Source organism: Eumetopias jubatus, unplaced genomic scaffold (genome assembly GCF_037043125.1).
Source record: "Eumetopias jubatus isolate StellerSeaLion01/CBP00866 unplaced genomic scaffold, mEumJub1_p1.0 scaffold_5, whole genome shotgun sequence".
Lineage (NCBI taxonomy): Eukaryota > Metazoa > Chordata > Mammalia > Carnivora > Otariidae > Eumetopias > Eumetopias jubatus.
In genome coordinates this window covers 2,546,025-2,565,495 of record NW_028274811.1, presented here as the reverse complement: position 1 = coordinate 2,565,495, position 19,471 = coordinate 2,546,025, and the positions used below count along the sequence as shown (strand labels likewise).

At 44.1% G+C, this 19,471-nt stretch overlaps 1 protein-coding gene across 2 annotated transcripts; it reads left to right on the top strand.

The window, feature by feature from the left end:
- Nucleotides 1–563: 563 nt before the first annotated feature.
- LOC114200476 (zinc finger protein 354B) lies at nucleotides 564–19,372 on the top strand. 2 transcript variants are annotated; one of them, XM_028092600.1, is made up of 5 exons: nucleotides 564–733; nucleotides 1,795–1,880; nucleotides 5,526–5,652; nucleotides 6,378–6,473; nucleotides 17,229–19,372. In XM_028092600.1, exons 2-5 carry the CDS (start codon nucleotides 1,848–1,850, stop codon nucleotides 18,806–18,808), a joined length of 1,836 nt encoding a protein of 611 aa, XP_027948401.1. In that variant the 5' UTR covers nucleotides 564–733; nucleotides 1,795–1,847; the 3' UTR covers nucleotides 18,809–19,372. The 2 variants fall into 2 exon arrangements, with proteins under 2 accessions (XP_027948401.1, XP_027948405.2); XM_028092604.2 differs by lacking the exon at nucleotides 564–733 and adding an exon at nucleotides 740–1,137.
- The last annotated feature ends 99 nt before the right edge of the window (nucleotides 19,373–19,471 follow it).

Below are 19,471 nucleotides of genomic sequence, written 5' to 3'. Positions count from 1 at the left end.
CTGCCAGGGGGACCCCACTCACACTTCGGAACTCGCCCAGATCCCACCACCCTGCTTTCCTTTCGTTTTTCCCTACAACGCTTATCTTCTAAAATGTTATAGAATTATGTTTATGGCTTACTGTCTGCTCCCTACCAACTCCCCCAAAAAGTTCTCGAAAGCAATGATCTTTGTTTTGTTCACGGACTGATTTCCAACCACTTATGGCAACGCTTGCCACAAGAAGGTGCTCGAAACACTCCGGCTGAATAAAAGGGAAAATAGGTTTGCTCTCGGCGGTTGTCTACTTGCCTTACTACCATTTATGCAGATGCACACCTACAAGCCCTCGGCAAACCTCCGTTTCCTTCACCGGGAGTCAGAAGCCATAGTCCTCGCAGCCGAAGGGGTGTGACCACGAGCCCGGAAGCGGGAGCTGGGCACGCGACAGGCTCGCCCGGCCCCGCCTCGCCGCCGAGAGCGGAGAACTACACTTCCCAGAATGCTTAGGCCCTCGCGTGGACTACATTCCCCAGGAGCATTAGCGGCCGTCCCTAACTCGCCCCCCCGCCCCGCCTCTCTAGACAGACAGCCGGCTTTTGCAGCCAGCGGCTCCGGGCCTTAGTTCAGCCCAGGCATCGCCCGGGGAGGGGTCCCGACCCCAGAAGGCAGTCCACCGGGGCAGTGCCGGAGCCTCCGCCTGCGGAGCACGGCCGGGAAGGCGCAGCCCCTGGAACCCCGGGGCCTGGGCGAGGTGAGCGGCGGAGGGTCGGCGGAATGCGGGACGGAGGGAGGACCGGGGCCTCGGGAGGATGCGGCGCCGGGGCGCGGGGCACAGGCCCGAGAGGCGCGAGCGGGGCCTTTGTGGGCGCGGGCGGGGGGCCGAGGGCCGGCACCCCCGATGTGCCCGCCTGCCCCGCACCGGCCATCCCGCGGACGCGCCCCTGACCGCGGCAGGTCGGGCACTTGTCCCCACTGGCCCAGGCCCCGGTCACCCTCCTGCTCCCTCCGGACCCGTGCCCAGCGCGCTACCTGCCGGGCCCTGCGGGCGTGTGGATGTGCTACCGGCTGTCAGTGAACGTGAGGAACTGTTTCCGCCCCTCCCCGGCGCCGCTGCCCTCCCGGGCTGCAGGCGCAGAGATGTGTTTTCTGCCAGAAGTGAGTTGCCGGCTTCCCCCGCACGGCAGAACCTGGACTGGACCCCAGGTTTTCGGCTTCTGTGCCTGCTTCTCTAGACGGCAGCCCTCTGGCCGCCATAGGAAAGCTGCTGTCATCCCTTTCCGAAGCACTTTTCTCTAGAAACCTGGAAGGAGATTCCTTGACAGGAGGGAGGAGGTTTCGGGGGGGGGGGGCGGGCAGCTTGGGGTGGAGAAAAGTTGTCCCCTGCGGGCAGTGAGGTTAGAGCAGGGGCTCTGAAGGCGCGCGGTACGGATCCCGGTGCACCGGGCCAAGTGGCTCCGGCTCTGCGCTCAGTTTCCCGATCTGTAACACTGGCGTGGACAATGGCAGCTGGGCGGCGGGACCGAACGATGTGGGCGGTGCCTGGCCCGGGGGGAGGTTCAGTGAGTTATTGCTGCTACTACTGCAGCTGGAGTCTGTCCTTTTTCTCTGAGCCGCACGGCGAAGAGTGGGGTCCCGGACCCTTGGGGGCTGGCCCTTGTCTCTGGGCCTGTCTAGCCCCAGCTCCTTCTGACTTCCCTCTCCCAGGGCTCGTGGCCTCATTCTCAGGCGGTGTAAGGATTTCAGAGCTGGTGATTCTCAGGGGTGGAAAGCACAAGGGGCTTCTCCCTCCTGGCTCCCTTCTTCCTCTTTCAGATCTGCCTTCTGGAGACTCCACCCATCCTCGCAGAAGAGCCCAGAAAGAAGATATGGCTATTGGACCCAGGGAAGCAAGGTCTCAAGTGAGTTCATTGCCATCTCAGGTCTTACAGATAGACAGAGATAGATCGATCGATTGGTTGGTTGGTTGATTTACTTACTCGCTTACTTACCCACCCTTAAACTGAAGTTCTCTACTCAATACAATTTTCTCCAGGATTTGGAGCCCTAGCCCTTTTCTCCTTGAAGAGTTGATCCACCCAGGTGGAGGGTGGATTCTGTAGGCAATGTTTGCCTCCTCCCTGCCAATCCATGTCTAGTGTTTCTCTTTTCTTTTTCTGACAGACGCTTCTTTTTATTCATGAATCTCAGTTCAGTGTATGATTACTAACTTGTGGTAAGATGCCACATGGGGACAGAACAAAGAAACATGCACACTTGGCAGTTCCTTTCTGTCCCTGCTTCCTTGGCTCGCCCTGGTCTCCCTCCCTACCCTTGGCTTTTCCTTAGGATACCTTCCCTAGACTTCTCCAAGCCACCATTGTTAGGTTTTTCTCCCTCTTTACTTTGTGGATCATGTGCCTTGTTTCTGTACTCCCTTGAAAACTGTTCTTGACCTGCCATTTTCATCCTTCTGTTGTTGGAAATGGTCCAGGTGAGCCAGTGCATGAACAAGGAGTAGCCATGTTGGAGGGGACACAGTTGGAGAGATCTCTGGACTGCAAGGGCAGAGAGAAGACTCCCCAGGAAGGAGCAGGGAGGGTTTTGTGGGATATCAGGAGTGGAGAGGCAGGGTATCCAGTGGGTAAGAAGCGGGGCTTGAAGCCAGACTGCCGGGCTTGAACCCATCTCCTCGGTTGTGTGTGGGCCTTGGACGAATGGCTCCATCTCTCTACACCCGTTTCCTCACCTGGACAATGGGAATAACAGGCATGCTAACCTCATGGGGTAGGTGAAAGGGTCAGGTGAGTTAGCGCATGGAAAGTGTTTAGCTCAGGGCTGGGCACTAGCAGATGCCCAACATGGGGTGGTTGTGGGAGTCAGATGACGTTACTGTAGTAATAATACCACTCATGCCGACAGATGGGAACGGCTGTACCGTGCTGCTAGGACTTGTCCTTTCATTGCTCGTCTTCATCTGACAGTAACAGTTAATGCTGCTGGGGGTCGGCCTGAGGGCTTGGCCTTTGTTCTCTCTCTCACGCCAGCGCAGCAGTGATCATCCCCGTGTTACACATAAGCAAACTGAGGCTCAGAGATGTCCAGTAACCTGAATTCCAACCCCAGTGTGTCTGGCTTCTGGGTCCAGGCTCGTCACTGCGCAGCCATTCCCCTGGTGCCTCTTTCAGAACCCGGGGCAGCCCCAGCCCCCATGTTCCCAGAGCTCTTCTCTGCTGTGATGTTGTCTTTGGGCCCATGAAACACCGTGGTGGTTGATCTTCGGGCTGGGGTCAGCCAGTGCATATCTGGGCTGCTTTTTTCTAAAGCTTTCCTCTTCCATTCCCACAGAGCCAGACTGCTCTCGTGCCCAGAATCTTCTCCATCCCTGCAGAGGAGATAATGCGTGTGGCATTCTCCCTAACCTCACCTGCTCCCATATGTCTGTACTGTATGGGCTTGTGTGTAAAGCTCAGTGACAAGCGTTTAAGACCAGAGAGAGAATAACCAAGTGCTGGGTTAACAGAAAACTTTAATTATTGTACTGCCTCTGCCACTGATAAAGTATGTGACCCAGGGTCTTGACTGCTCTGGACAGTCTCATCCTCATCTCTGAAGTGAGGATTGAGCCGGGAGATGGTGTATGGCCCTGTCCAGCTACACATTTTTCTTTCATTGATCCAATTATTTTGTGTGTTTATCTTCTCTGCCAGCTGGATTGTAAATTCTTTGAGAGCAAAAATTATTTCTTATATTCCTCCCCAATATGTAAATAATTTAGTTTTCTTACCATAAAGATATTGTATAATCATGGTACAAATTTTAGAGTATAAAATATGTACATATATATGCATAGATGTATATATGTATGTGTGTGTATTTGTGTGTAGAGTTGACCCTTGAGCAACACAGGTTTGAACTGGGTAGGTCCCCTTACACGTGGATTTTTTTCAATCAATACAGTACAGTACTATAAATGTATTTCTCTTACAGTTTTGTTTTTTTTGTTTTTTTTTTTTGGTTTATTTTTTGAGAGACAGTGCAAGTAGATAAGGCGGGACAGAGAGAGAATGAAAATGAATCTCCAGGAGATTCTGTGCTGAGTGCAGGGCATGATGTGGGGCTTGATCTCATGACCCTGAGATCATGATCAGAGCGGAAATCAAGAGTCAGACGCTTAACCGACTGAGCCACCAAGGTGCCCCCTTATGATTTTCTTAATAACATTTTCTTTTCTCTAGCTTACTTTAGTGTAAGAATATAGTATATAATACATATAACGTGCAAAATATGTGTTAATCGACTGTTTATATTATTGGGAAGGCTTCCAGTCAACAGTAGGCTATTAGTAGTTATGTTTTTGGGGAGTCAAAAGTTGTATGTGGATTTTCGACTGTGTGCGAGGTCAGTGCCCCTAACCCCCTCCTTGTGCAAGGGTCAACTGTATATTTTTTTTCATATATTCAAAAGAAAGTAGAATCACCCTTAACCCCACCATCTGGAGATAATCACTGTCAATCATTTGTCGTGTATCCCTTAGCCATATACATATATATGTAATTTTTTATCAGAATTGAGTACAAACTACACACTGATGTATAACCTGCTTTTTGTATTTAACATTATCTTGGGTGTCTTTTTAACAAACATTGACCTAGCCATCAGTTGTGTTGGTTGCATAGTATTTTATATTGAATATGATAATAGCCAACATCTGAAGCTTTGATATGACCCAGACATGGTATTAATTATACTGTATGGGTTATCTCATTTATTTAATAGCTGTATGTGGTAGGTTGTGAGAGGCATTTTTGCAGAATGGTTAAGAACGGAGCCTTGGTCATGTACCTGGATTGGAATCCCAGTTCTACCACTGCCTAGCTATGGGACTTTAGGCAAATTTATCCTCTCCATGGCTGTTTTCTCTCATGTAAAATGAGGACACTGATGATATTTTCTTTTAGAGTTGTCGTGATTTTTAAATAAAGATTATATTAAAGATTAATAGAAAGTTCTAAGGATTGTACTTGGCCTGTGTAAAGCATTCAGTAGAAGAGAGAGATTTCAGTTTCCATTATTTCTGTCCTCCAGCGTCAGTGAGCACTCAGATAATACCTTCCATTAGTGACCCTACCCTTCATCATCCGTGATGACTTAGCTTGTTTCTAATTTTTTGCTATTACTAAAACCATGATAAATGCTCTGTGTGCATTTTTGTGTACTGTTCATTATAATAGAAATATAATTGGTGAGTTAAAGAATAAACATCTTTTAAAGCTTTTAATATGTATTATCAAATCACCATCAGCAAGATTATTCTAGTTAACACTCCAATGGTCTTACTTCCTCCCCACATCTCCTTATAATAGTTAAAACAGGGCCTGGTGAATACTTCACGCTGCTCAGTATGTATTTGTCACTGGCCAATGGTTCATTAAACAAATGACCTGAAATCTTCAGAAACCAGAATGACGTCAGAAGCCTTTCACGGCAGCCCATGTACTCCCCCTGCTACCTTCGTTCTGTGTGGTGGGAGGTCCTGGGTGAGCTGGGATGGCTTGTCGTTACAGGTGTCGGTGACCTTCCAGGACGTGGCTGTGCTTTTCACGAGGGATGAGTGGAGGGAGCTGGGTCCTTCTCAGAGAAACGTGTACCAGGAAGTGATGCTGGAGAACTACAGCAACCTGGTCTCACTGGGTAAGGGAATTTTCCCTGTGGATGAAAAAGTCAGACATTAGCATAAGTCAGCACCTGCTTCCCTGCATAAAAGCCGTGGGTCATCAGGAACTTTTAGCTGAATTTTGCCTTAGGATTGTACACATTGTAAATAAATAAGTGTTTAAAACTTCTTTCCCCCTATAGGCATGGATTTGTCCCATGCATGGGACAGTTAACATACTTGCATGTTAGAAATTCCCTCATAGTTCAGGCAACATTTTCCTGCTGACTTTGCTCAGCTCACAGCAGAGAGCATCCCTCAGCCGTCTTCATTAACCTGCCACCAGCCTTTCCCAATTCTCCCTTCCTGCCTGACGAAGTTGTATAATCCACCTTTGAAAGGGAGTCAGAGAGCGCTTTCTCATGTTAAACAGGGCACTTGGTACACAGTCTCTCCGGATGGGTACCCCTTTACAAATATTTAGTCTTTACATTAACGTATTCCCTCTCCTGTAGAAAGCCATGGATACTCTAGTAATCAAAGCTGCATGTTTATCATATTTCTGTAACCTACAACAACCAATTGCGTAGCCACGCCCTACAGGTCCCTTGCTTTTCCCCTCACAAAGGCCCTCACATCGCGGGGGCACGGCTCGAGCACCCCACCGAAGCTCATTGTGCCGTCCCCTGAGTTTTCCACTCAGATCCGTGATGCTTCTTTGAGTCAAAACAAAACCAAGTCTTTTCTTTTTGTCTCTGAGCAGGACTCCTGTTTTCCAAACCAAAAGTGATCTCCCTGTTGCAGCAAGGAGAAGATCCCTGGAGGGTAGAGAAAGAAAGTCCTGGAGGCCCCTCTCTAGGTGAGTGGGTGGGACCGAGGGGCCGGGAATGGGCTCGGGCAGAAGTCTGGGTGGTAAGTGGACGGTGCGGCTTGGAGATGTGGTTCGGGAAAGTTTCCCCTGGGCCTCTGTCCTCGAGAAGTGGTGGAGAGGGGACGCTCGGGCCCCAGAGGCAAGCTTCCTCTTAGTCTCTGGTAGTCACTTCCCAATGAATCTCTCAGGAGCTCTTACTCGTTCCTGTTTTCAGAGGAGGGCTGCACATCAGGGATTCGGTCAGCAAACAGCGTACTTAAGGAATGGCAGGGAATCATTCTGACGGAGGCTCAGGGTATGTGAGAGAAGGAGCCAAGGAGGGAAACGGTGCCAGAAAGCTAGCCGGGCCGCGGTACAACGGGCTTTGACAAGACCCGGACATGGGACCGTCCCATGGAAATAAAGGAGTTTCAGCAGATACTGGAGTTCTTGGTATTTTAGGAAAGTTGACTTAACTGTGAAACAATGGAAAGGTCCTCCGATAAAGGCGTGGCGGGAGAAGCTGGGCGAGTCCCCTCTCCGGCACTGAGCGCCACCGTCAGAAACGAGGGCAGCTGGGGTGGGCGGGGGGGGGCATCGTGCTGATGTGTCACTGTTGCTGCTGAAGGGAACGGACGTGGCTGTGTGTGTGTCTGATGTGTGTGGAAGTGCAGGTGGAAAGGCCAGGGGACACACCTGACCTGGTGCCAGGACCTCCACTGGGAATGGCATCGCGAAGGGGCGGGGTGAAAGAGGGCTTTAGTTACATGTAATCTTAGCACTTCGTGGAGAATAGATTCATGAAGTCCTTGTGTAATTTGAGTTGAATACGCATGGTCACTTTGGGAGCATTGTGGGGATAGATTTAAAGTGAGGGAAAACCCGATGTGGGACCTTCCCGGAGACACGTGCAATAAGGTAGGTGAGACGTTTCCAGGGTCTGGACAAAGGCACGGGCAGTGGGGTCCAGGAGGGAAGAAGAGAGGCCCCTTCGTGAAGGGTGAAGGCAGAGTTCTCCGTGGGATGGGTCTCACTGGAGATGTGAGTGGAATGTTTGGGGAGAGATGCTGGTGGACGGTTGTATGAGGTCTGTGGGAACTCGGAAGGGAGGTCAGGGAGCCGTCGGTGCAGTGGTGGCATCTGACGCCTCGAGCTGACCAGGCGAGGACACAGAGCAGAGGACAGAATGCCAGGAAACCTCACCATTTATGAGGTGGGTTAGGAAAGAAGACTCTGGCTGAGCCTGAGAAGTCATCAGAGGAGAGAAACGGGAGAGGCGGCTGACAGCGAAGTTGGGGACGGAGAGCTGATGAAAGGGGGAGGATCCGGGTTCAAACCCCCACCCCGTTTTCCTGTCCTGTGATGGATGGTGCGTGAGCTCCATGCTGGGTACTGGCGATGCGACATTGGACAGAAAGACACAGGTGCTTCTGACTGAAGGTCACAGTCGAGTGGGGAGACAGGTGATTGTGCACTGAGCACACACGGGGTGGGGAATGACCCCATAGGAAAGATGCAGAGTGTGTGAGAGCATGCAGAGTGTGTGAGGGGCCGTGTGGGCAGAGGCTTCCCTGAGGAGAGCAGGATCCGAGGATGTGGAGCCCGAGTCCAGCCACAGGAATGGGCCGTGTGAGTCCAGAGAGGGGAAGCCAGCATGTGCTGCCAGGAGCCAGGAGAGAGCAGCAGGGACCAGACCCCACTGAACCGGAGCAGCCCAGACACAGGATTTGGTCTGTCTGAGAGCCAGGCAGGGCACCTGGGGACTTGGAAGTAGCCTATCATGGCCCCAGGTGTGAGAGCAGCCTGTAGGCCTTGGGGGGCCTGTTGGCGTGGACATGGAGGCTCGTCCCAGCTCTTGTCGGGTCCTGATGCGTCAGTGATGACCCTTCATCCCATGGGCCCGCAGAGGAGCTGCAGGCCGGCGGTCTCCTTCCCCAAGCCCCCAGGCCAAGGGAGCCTTCTCACCAGATGTTGAGGTTTCTGCTGTGGGAACCACCCTTGTCTGTGTGTCTGTCTTTAGCTCTGGTTTGGGAGAAAGACACGAAATCTGGGAAGCTGGAAGAGGCCGCCACAAAGTGCCCAGAGCAGGCGGGCATCAGGGAACCAGCCGAGGGTCGGCAGGGGCTTCCGTCCCGCTGGTGGCTGGGGGCCGAGTCTGGCATGAAAGATCAGAGGAAGAGAAGGAAGGATCTTCCCCTTTCCCCATGCCTCGGGAGCCTCTCATCCATGAATGCATCTCTCCAAGTGAAGCGAGTCTTGAGTGGGTTAAAGGGAGCAGGAAGTGTGACTGGGGTCCAGAGCTGTGGGCCACGGGGGAGTGGGGCTGGGGTCCTCCGCCAGCCTCCTCCTCGGGTTCCGGGAGACGTCCCTGAGGGCGGCCCATGGGCGGGGGCGGGGGGGTTGTGTCTGAAGGAAGGACAGCATGTGCGTGTGTCTCTGGACAGGAGGCACCTCCTCTCCTTCCTCAGCGATGGCAATCACACGGGGTGCCCCGGGAGTGCCAGCGGCGTGTGCTTGTCTGTCCCGCACCCCTGGCGAGTCTCCATCTGCCTGGACTAACGTGGCCTCAGAACGGCTTCCCTCCCGAAGGCAGCTCGCTTCCCTGTGAGCACGGGTGAAGGACCAGGGTGTTCTGGAAGTACCTCAGGTTGTTAACTCTAGACCAGAACCGAAACCTGTCCCTTACACAGCCAGTGATGGAAAAGCCTGTGCTCCCAGGGTGGATTCCTGGCACCTCTAGTGGCCTCTGAAAGTCCTTTCGTTTTTGTTTTGTTTTGTTTTAATTATTTTTATGTCAAAACTGTTCACAAATAGGAAAAACAAAGCAAAGAAAAACAAACGGTCATTCCCGGGTACGTATGTTTAAAGCGAGAGATGGAAGGAGATGGCATGAAGAGGGTGCATCTCCTCTGAGTCTCTTGCTTAAGAAATGAGCACAATTAAGGTGGTGCTTTTCCGGAAAAGTTGTAATGAGCTGATTAAACCAGCTTGTACATCATGAGTTAGCTTTATGCCCAAATATGGAAATATTCCTGAAATCTAAAATTTAAAAATGCGGGGATGATCTGGGTAAACACTTAGCCTCCAATAAAAATGTGTTTTTCTTTCCCGTCATTTTCTCGTCCTTTGTCATCTCATTGCAAGAAGCCTGGCGGGGGGACTGAACCCGTGCCACGTTGGTCAGCTGAGGGGTCACCTGGGGGCTGCTCCCGCACAGAGGGTGAGGCGCCTTTTTCTAACTGGCACAAAGGTGCTGCCCTTAGCAGCCCAGTGACCCAGCAGCTGGTGGTTTTAAAGAATGAATCTCTTAGGAGGTGAAAGCAGAGCCCGGGTACTCAGTAGGCGTCTCTAGTATGTTTAGTCAGTCTTGTCTTTGTCCCCTGCCCCCAACAATATTCCTGCTGGCCTTACACCTCCCTCCTGCCACCAGCCTCTGTTCCCGTAGCTGCCAGAACGCTCTATTAAAAGGTAAATCAGGTCATCTCCCTCACCTTCATAAAACCTCTCCCGGCGCTTCCTTCTTCATGGCAGCAAAGAGATGGCCCCTAGGACCTTAAAAAAAAACATCCTTGGTGGGGTCCTGGGTAGATGAGTTGGTTAAACAGTTAAGCATCTGACTTGATCTCAGCCTAGGTCTGGACATCGGGCTCCACACTGGGCAGAGCCTACTTAACAAACAAAAACATCCTTGGGTTATAATGTTCCCAGAGGCTTTATGAGGTTTATATACCTTTCATATCAAAAGCATAGAGGAAGGATTTACACATACAAATTTTCTCAAAGAAATGCTTTGAGAAGAAGGTACAGAGCCCTCTTTCCCTTTTGAGGTCCCGCCACACTCTTTGTTGGAACAGCTGCACTTGTCCCTTCCCACCAGCTAAGTATGTATGGAGGTTCCAGTTTATCCACAGCATTGACAAAACTTTTTATTGTCCTCTAATCACTTTTCATTATGGTAAAATACAAATCATGTAAAATTTAACCATTTTGACTGTTTTTAAGCGTACAGTTTGGTGGCGTTAAGTTCATTCCTAGTGTTGTGCAACCGTCCCCGCCATCTGGGTGCAGAAGTTCTTCATAATCCCTTCCTGAAACTGTCCCCACAAAACACCCAATTCCGCATCCACCTCTCCCCCAGGCCCCTGGTAATCACTATTCTCTTCTCTGTCTCGATGTGTTTGACTCTTCTAGGAACCTCACAGAATCAGTATAACACTTGTCATTTTGGGTCTGGCTTATTTCACTCCGCATAATATCTTCAAGGTTCATCCATGTTGTAGATCTGTCAGAATTCCACTGTTTTCAGGTTGAATAATATTCCATTATTCCATTATATGTTGCACCACATTTTGTTTATCCATCCGTCCCTGGAAATTTGGATGATTTTCTACCTTTTGGTCCTTGTGAAAAATGCTACTCTGAACATGGGTATACAAATATCTCTGAGTCCTTGCTTTCGGTTCTTTTGGGTGCATCAGAGTGGAATTGCTGGATCACTTGGTAATTCTCTACTCAACTTTTTGAGGAACTGCTATATTATTTTCCATCGTGGCCACATGTAAACAATAAGTTTACATTCCCACCAGCAGTGGATAAGGGTTCCAGTGTCTCCACATCCTTGTCAGTATTTGTTATTTTCTGGTTTCTTTTGTTTTTGTTACCCACAGCCATAGTAATGGGTTTAAAGTGGTATCTGGTGGGTTTCATTTGTATTTCCTTACTGATTAGTGATGTTGAGTGTCTTTTCATGTGCTTATTGGCCACTGGTATATCTCCTACAGGGAAATGTCTATTCAAGTCCTTTCGCCCATTTATCTCTTTCCTTCCTTCCTTCCTTCCCTCCTTCCTTCCCTCCCTCCTTCCTTCCCTGTATAGTTCATATAGTGTTATATTAGTTTCAGCTGTACAATTTAATGATTCAACAGTTCTGTGCATTACTCAGTGCTCATCATGGTAAGTGTACTCTTTAATTCCCATCAACTGTTTCACCCATCCCCCCACCCACCTCCCACCTGGTAACCGTCAGTGTGCTCTCTACTGTTAAGTCTGTTCATTGGTTTGTCTCTGTTTTTGATGGATAGCACGTTCTGTATGTATCCGTTAGATCTAGTTGGTTTATTGTGTTGCTCAAGTCCTTTATTTCTTCTTTTTGTCTGGTTGTTCTATTCCTTATTGAATGTAGGATACTGAAGTCTCCAACTATTACTGTAGAACTATTTCTCCCTTCAGTTTTGTTAATTTTGCTTCATGTGTTTTGAGGATGTGTTACTAGGTACGTAAATGTTTATAATTGTAATGTCTTCTTGCTGAATTGAAACTTTTATGAATATACATCATCCTTCTTTGTCTCTTATAACTTGTTTTCTAAAGTTTATTTTGTCTGATACTAGTATAGCCACTCCAACTCTCTTTTGGTACTTCTATTTGTGTGAAGTTATCTTTCCATCTTCTCACTTTCAACCTATTTGTGTCTTTGGATCTAAAGTGAATCTCTTATTCAAACGAAAAACAGACTCAAATACAGAGAATAAACTGGTGGTTGAGGTGGGTGGGGAGAGGGGTGAAATAGAGAGGATCAGGGGTATACCTATTTTATGAGCACTGAGTGATGTACAGAACTGTTGAATCATTATATTCTATACCTGAAACTAACATACACTGTATGTTAGTTATACTTCAATAAAAAGAAAAAAAAGAAAAGAAGTGAGTCTTTTATAGACAGCATATAGTTAGATTATGGGTTTTCCCCTATTCTGCCCATACCTGTATTTTGACTGAGAATTAGGCTAATGTTTTTATATTTGAGGTAACTACTGATATGAGGGACTTACTCTGCCATTTTGCTATGTGTTTCTATATACCTTATATCTTTTTATCTCTGATTTCCTGCATTACCATCACCTTTTGTGTTTAGTTCATTTTTTGTAGTGAAACATTTTAATTCCCCTCCCATTTTCTTTTATATATATATATATAATAAGAATTTTCTTTCTTTTTTAATTTTTTTTTTTTAGATTTTATTTATTTGAGAGAGAGAGACAGAGATAGTGAGAGATAGAGCACAAGTGGGGAGGAGAGGGAGAAGCAGGCTCCCCACAGAGCAGGGAGCCCGATGCGGGACTCGATCCCAGGACTCTGGGATCATGACCTGAGTCGAAGGCAGATGCTTAACCGAATTTTCTTTTTGGTTACCATTGGGATTATGTTTAACATCTTAAACTAATAACACTCTCATTTGAATTTATACTACCTTAAGTACAATAATGTACAAAATCTCTGCTTCTGTATACCTCCATCCTCATCCCTTTTCAGTTGTCATAAATTGCATCATTATACATTGTGTGCCTTATTTGCATTTGTCTTTTAAATCATGTGGAAAATAAAAAGTGGAGTTAAAAGCCAAACTTACAATAATACTGGTTTTTATATTGACCATGCATTTACTCTTACCAGAGATCTTTATTTTGTATCACTTTGCCTTGTGTCCTTTCATTTCAACTTGAAGGACTCTCTTTAGTAATTCTTTCAAGGCAGGTCTAATAGTCATAAACCCCCTCAGCATGGGAATGTCTTAATGTCTTAATTTCTTTATCATTTTTGAGGGATGCTTTACCAAATAGAGAATTCTCTTTTTAGAGTTTTTTTTTCTTTTAGGACTTTGACTATATCAGCTCGATACTTTCTGGCCTCCAAAGTCTCTGATGAGACATCTGATAATCTTATTGAAGACCCTTATATGTTATGAGTCTTGTTTCTCTCTTGCTGCTTTCAATATTCTCATTTTGGCTTTGGGTTTTGACAGTTTGGTGATAATGTGTCTCAGTCTTGGTCTCTTTGACTTTATCCTTTTTGGAGTTCATTACACTTCATAAATTTGTAGATTCATATCTCACATCAAATTTGGGAAGTTTTCAGCCATTGTCTTCAAATAATCTCTGCCCCTTTTCCTTTTCCCTTTCAGGATTTCCACAATGCTATTTTGGTTCACTTGGTGTCCCACAGGTCTTAGGCTCTGTTCACTTTCTTTAGTATTTTTTGTTGTTGCTCTTCCTCAGACTCAGTAATTTTAGTGGCCTGTCTTCAAGTACACTGATTCTTCTGCTTGCTGAAATTTGATTTTTTAATCTCTCTAGTGAAATTTTCAGTTACCGCAGTTTTCAACTCCAGAATTTCATTTTGGTTTCTTTCTGTATTTTCTATCTCTTATTGATATTTTCATTTTTAAAATCATTTTCATGACCTTTACCCATATCTTTATTTAGCTGTCCTGAGCATCTTGAAAAGTGCTGTTTAAATGTTTTTGTGTAGTATGCCCACCATCTTCTCTTCCTCATAGATGTTTTTGTCTATTTATTTTGTCACTTTGAATGAGTTATATCTTTTTTTTTAAGTGCCTTGTGATTTTTTTGTTGCAAACTAGACATTTGAGTTTTATAATGTCCTAAGTCTGGGAATTAGATTCTCCCCCTTCCCCAGAGTGATTTCCTTCTCATATATTTCCTCCTTTTCACAAGGAGAAGGTTAGCTTAATTACTTGATAAAGCCTCTTCCAGGCCTGAATCTCCTGACTATGACTTATTGTAGTGTCTGAACACTTTCATGTCACAGTAGCAAGGAGCATTAGAGAACAGCCTCAACTTTTAGCTGATAGAGAATCAGTTGAAATATTTATCAAATTTTAGTTTTAGGAAAAAATTGGTTTGATTTCCAGCTTTATTACTATTAGGTATTTCAGTTTGGGTAAATCGCTTAATCTTTGAGTCTAGTTTTCTCATGGAATGAAAATATTATGCTAAGCAATTCCCAGGTTTCCAGCTAGTCCTAGAGTTCTGTATTTCTACATAATTGAATAATTTTATCATGCTGTTGATGGGGAATATGACTAATACTATTGAAGCTACTAATTTTATGTCGTGTTTTAAAGTCCATAATTGTTATCTTTGGAAAATATTATTTGACCTACAGTATGTCCAAGTCAATTCAGTAAAATCACTTTATAACAGGGAAAAATGGTAGTTGTATATATGAATACATATATTTTTATATAGAACTGATTTTTTTGTTGTTGTCAGGTGTCTTTGTGCCACGGACCGGCCTGAGATATAAACTAAAGGTTTTCTCATGTCTTTTCCAAGCCTTTATCTTTCGAAACCTTGGCATGTATGGTGACTTTCTAAATTTCCCATGTATGTGGTTACTTTTGAATGTCCTTGTACTTAAATATGTGGTTCCCCAATGTGGGAAAAAGGCAAAATGTGAGTGTGAGAGGGTAGAGGGAAGACAGGATCTGTCCCTTAAATCCCCTGGCAGCTGCTTCAGCCAGTGGGGCAACAATGGCAGGTCCATGCCCCCAAGCAATAATCCTCAGTCAGAACCCAGATCCACAATTGAACAGCAAGGCTCTTGTCACACTAGCTCCTGCAAGCCACCTAAGGAATGTCAGTACAGCTGCCTGCCATGGGGCTGGGGCCTGGGGCATGGGTGGCTGCTAGTGACTGAAATTACCTATAATTTATCAACCAGGCTTTCCCCTAGAAGCTGCCAGCCTTCAAGTAGATTCTACAGTTTCAAAATTATTGGAGCAGCCAGATTCTGCCAGTTCAATTGTCTAGGTGGGGAAACAGAATCCTGGAGCTTCCTACTCTGCTATCTTCCTTGATATATCTACTTTTTCCTCTCTTAACTCACATTTATTTTACAACTTTTGGCATTTTCCTTCTTCTTTCTCAAGTAATGTTGAAGATAAAGATTTGGATAGAAGTCTCACAGTTAGCTGGGTGGGGGATGGTCTAAGTGGGTGATGGGTGGGCACTTGTTATGATGAGCACTGGGTGTTATATGTAAGTGAAGAATCATGAAATTCTACTCCTGAAACCAATATTACACTATATGTTAACTGACTAGAATTTAAATAAAAATTTCAATAAACAAACAAACAAAAAAAGAAGTCTCACAGTTATGAAGTTATTTCTTATCATTTGGGGAAGTAATTTTGATAGTTTGCTTACTATCCACCTAACATTGTCTTTAGTTACCCAGAAGACTTTGGTATTTACTATTTAAACATAAGTTTTATAATTCTGTAGGTATTCTAATTTCTACTTAGAAAGTATTTTTTTAAAGTGAAAGTTGTTTTTAAAGATCTTCTCCTTTGTAATATTGATATGTTTAAATTCATGTGCAGAAACCTTTTCAAATTGCAAGTCTCTTATTAGATATGATCTTTAAGAGGAAAAAAGATTAACCTACTCACTCTTATTGCAAGGAATGACAGAAAATGGAAAATTTAATTTTTCATTTTATTATGAAAACTTTAAGCATATATATATCTATGCATATTTGAAACATTTTGGATTGTCACAGCTTGAGGAAGGGTGCGAGTGGTGGAAAGGGTAGGTGGTAATACACAGGGCAGCCCTACAGCAAAGTATTATCTGTCCTCAAATGTAAGCTGAGGTTAAAAAATCCTGACCTCTATACAGGACTTAAAATATCTTTACATATTTTCTTTAAAATATCTTTATATTTTTATAACATTGAGTTGTTCTATCCAAGAATAGGAGAGGTTGTTCCATTGTCCAAGTGTACTTTAATGTCATTCAAGACTGTTTTAAAATTTTCCTCATATTACTTTTTTTGTTTCTTGTAAATTCATTCCTCCAATTCTTTGCTAGTGTCAATGAAGGTTATTGACTTTAGCATGTTAATTTCATATCCTGCTACATCACTGATCAAGTTTTATCATTGATTTTCTGGAGTTATGTAGGTAGGGTATTATAACACTAGCAAATAGAGATAGTTTTATTTCCTCATTTCCTCTTTACTCATCCTTGTGCATCTAATTGGTTTTTCTTATGTAACTGAATTGATTAAGATATCTAGTAGAATGTTGAATAGAAATGAAAATAATGGGCATCCTGTCTTGTTCTTTTTTTTTTTAAGATTTTATTTTTAAGTAATCTCTGTCGCCAATGTGGTGCTCAAACTCAAAAACCCAAGATCAAGAGTCACACGCTCTACCTACTGAGCCAGCCAGGCGCCCCTTCTTCTTGATCATAGTGGATATGCCTCTAGTCTTTCTTCATTAAATAGGATACTGGTTTTAGGACTAAACTATATGTATTTTAGGATATTGAGGAAGTATCCCTCAATTCCTATTTTCTTGAATGTTTTTACTATCAGTGGTGCTGAATTTTTTTGAAGGCTTTCTCATTGTCTCTAAATATACTCATAATTTTTCCCCTTAGGTACCTACATTATAATATACCTTAGTAAGTGGTATAATAAGGGGAATGGATTGTTGGAGCTGGATTCATGAAAGAGTACACAGAGCAATTAACACTGGAACTGAGTCTGAAGGCTACAGAGAAGTTTGGTGTGTAGAAAAAGGAGGAATGACATTCAACCTTAGAAATAATTACATAAATGAGAACAATGTCGTATAAATAAAGTATAAGTCTGTCATAGGCTTTGGATACCAGACTGTGCTTAATTCATACCCTCCTAATCCTGTCTCCCCATTCATTCTCCTGGTCACTCATACACTTTTCCCTTCCTTAAATTAGCTTCCTTTATTCTTTTAGTCACCCTAGTCCTTCTGCCCTCATCCATTATTGTTTTATATGTTACTTTCCTATTTATTCCTCTTGCTAGTATCTATTAGCCAGAAAGCAAGCCGTTATTTAAATATCATTAATATTTATTCTTTCTACACATTAAGTCTCAGCCAATCATGTGAATCATTAATGATTTTTTTTCCCCCAGGATGTAAGAGCAGTCCTAAAACTACAAAGTCAACTCAAACCCAAGATTCATCATTTCAGGGGCTTAGAAGGAAAAGACTCAAAAGGGATGAACCCTGGAATTTCATATCAGAAAAACCCTGCATATATGAAGACAGATTAAAGAAACAAAAGGACAAAAAAGAAAGTTTACAAATAATTTCAATCACCCATACAAAAATCCTCACTGTAGAAAGAAGCCATAAAAATACCGACTTTGGCCAAAATTTCAGCCTGAACTCAGTCTTTGTTAAGCAACAGAGGGTTGCTAGGGAAAAAACACCCTCAAAATATGAAATACAAAGAAATAGTTTCAAGCAGAATTCAAACTTACTTAACCAACCAAAAATCAAAACAGCAGAGAAGCGGTATAAATGTAATATATGTGAAAAAGCCTTCATTCACAATTCTTCCCTTCGTAAACATCAGAAAAACCACACTGGAGAGAAATTATTTAAATGTAAAGAATGTTTGAAAGCTTTCAGCCAAAGTTCAGCTCTTATTCAGCATCAAAGAACTCATACTGGAGAGAAACCCTACATCTGTAAAGAATGTGGGAAAGCTTTCAGTCATAGTGCATCCCTTTGTAAACATCTAAGAATCCACACTGTGGAGAAATCCTATAGATGTAAAGAATGTGGTAAATCCTTCAGCAGAAGGTCTGGTCTTTTTATACATCAAAAAATCCATGCTCGAGAAAATCCCCATAGATATAACCCAGGTAGGAAGGCATCCAGCACATCCCTTCCTGGGTGTCAGAGAATTCATCTCCGAAAGAAGTCCTATTTATGTAATGAATGTGGCAACACCTTTAAGTCTAGCTCATCCCTTCGTTATCATCAGAGGATTCACACGGGAGAGAAACCTTTCAAGTGCAGTGAATGTGGGAGAGCCTTCAGTCAGAGTGCGTCTCTTATCCAGCACGAAAGAATTCACACCGGAGAAAAGCCCTATCGATGTAACGAATGTGGAAAAGGTTTTACTTCTATTTCAAGACTTAATAGACACCGGATAATTCATACTGGTGAGAAACTGTATAACTGTAATGAATGTGGCAAAGCCTTAAGTTCTCACTCAACGCTTATCATTCATGAAAGAATTCATACTGGAGAGAAACCATGTAAATGTAAAGTGTGTGGGAAAGCCTTCCGACAGAGTTCAGCTCTCATTCAACATCAGAGGATGCACACTGGAGAAAGACCCTATAAATGCAACGAGTGTGGGAAAACATTCAGGTGTAACTCATCTCTTAGTAATCATCAGAGAATTCACACAGGAGAGAAACCATATCGATGTCTGGAATGTGGGATATCTTTCGGCCAAAGTGCAGCTCTTATTCAGCATCAAAGGATTCATACAGGAGAAAAACCCTTTGAATGTAACACATGTGGGAAAAATTTTAGACAAAGCTCATCACTTATTGCCCATCAGAGAATTCATACTGGAGAGAAACCTTATGAATGTAATGCATGTGGGAAACTATTCAGCCAGAGGTCATCACTTACTAATCATTATAAAATCCACATTGAAGAGGATTCCTTGAAAGTAGATTTGCATGTGTGAAAGCCTTAAACCAAAGCTCAGCAGAGTATACATACATGAGATTGATTTAACAAATGTCATGAACATGAGAAAACTTTTCAATTTTAATTTTATCAGATATTAAATTCTAAGGATAAAAAGCTCTGTCTATGTGATAAATATGTGGAAAACTTTCATACCTGTCAGTCACTTTTTAAAATATCCCAAGACAAGGAAATCACAATTGTAATTTGATTACAAAATCACAATTTTGACCATTTGTAAGATAAAAGGTGGGGTTTTTCTATCTCTTTATACAGCATTATACACTATATGTGATATGTAAACATGAGAAAAATCTGGGTGTAGGAGTGCCGAATTTCTCATTAGAAAGACACCAACTGTATAAGCCAGCAGCATATTTATTAGAATTTATTAACATTAACATATTAACATTTTAATAGCAAGCAGAACTGATCTTAAAATATATGCATATGTAGACCAAATAATAGATTAAAAAAAAAAAAAACCCTGCAAACTACCTCAGTCTCTGGAATCTGCCTTTTCCTAAACTGTTGTCAAACTTTGTGCATGGTTTTCATTAAAAAAGAGAAAGAAAAAAAAATGAGTTCTCTTACTCCTTTATTCTAGTTATTTCCAAACTACATCTAACAGTCTCCCAAAATTTTTTGCACAATTTCTCAT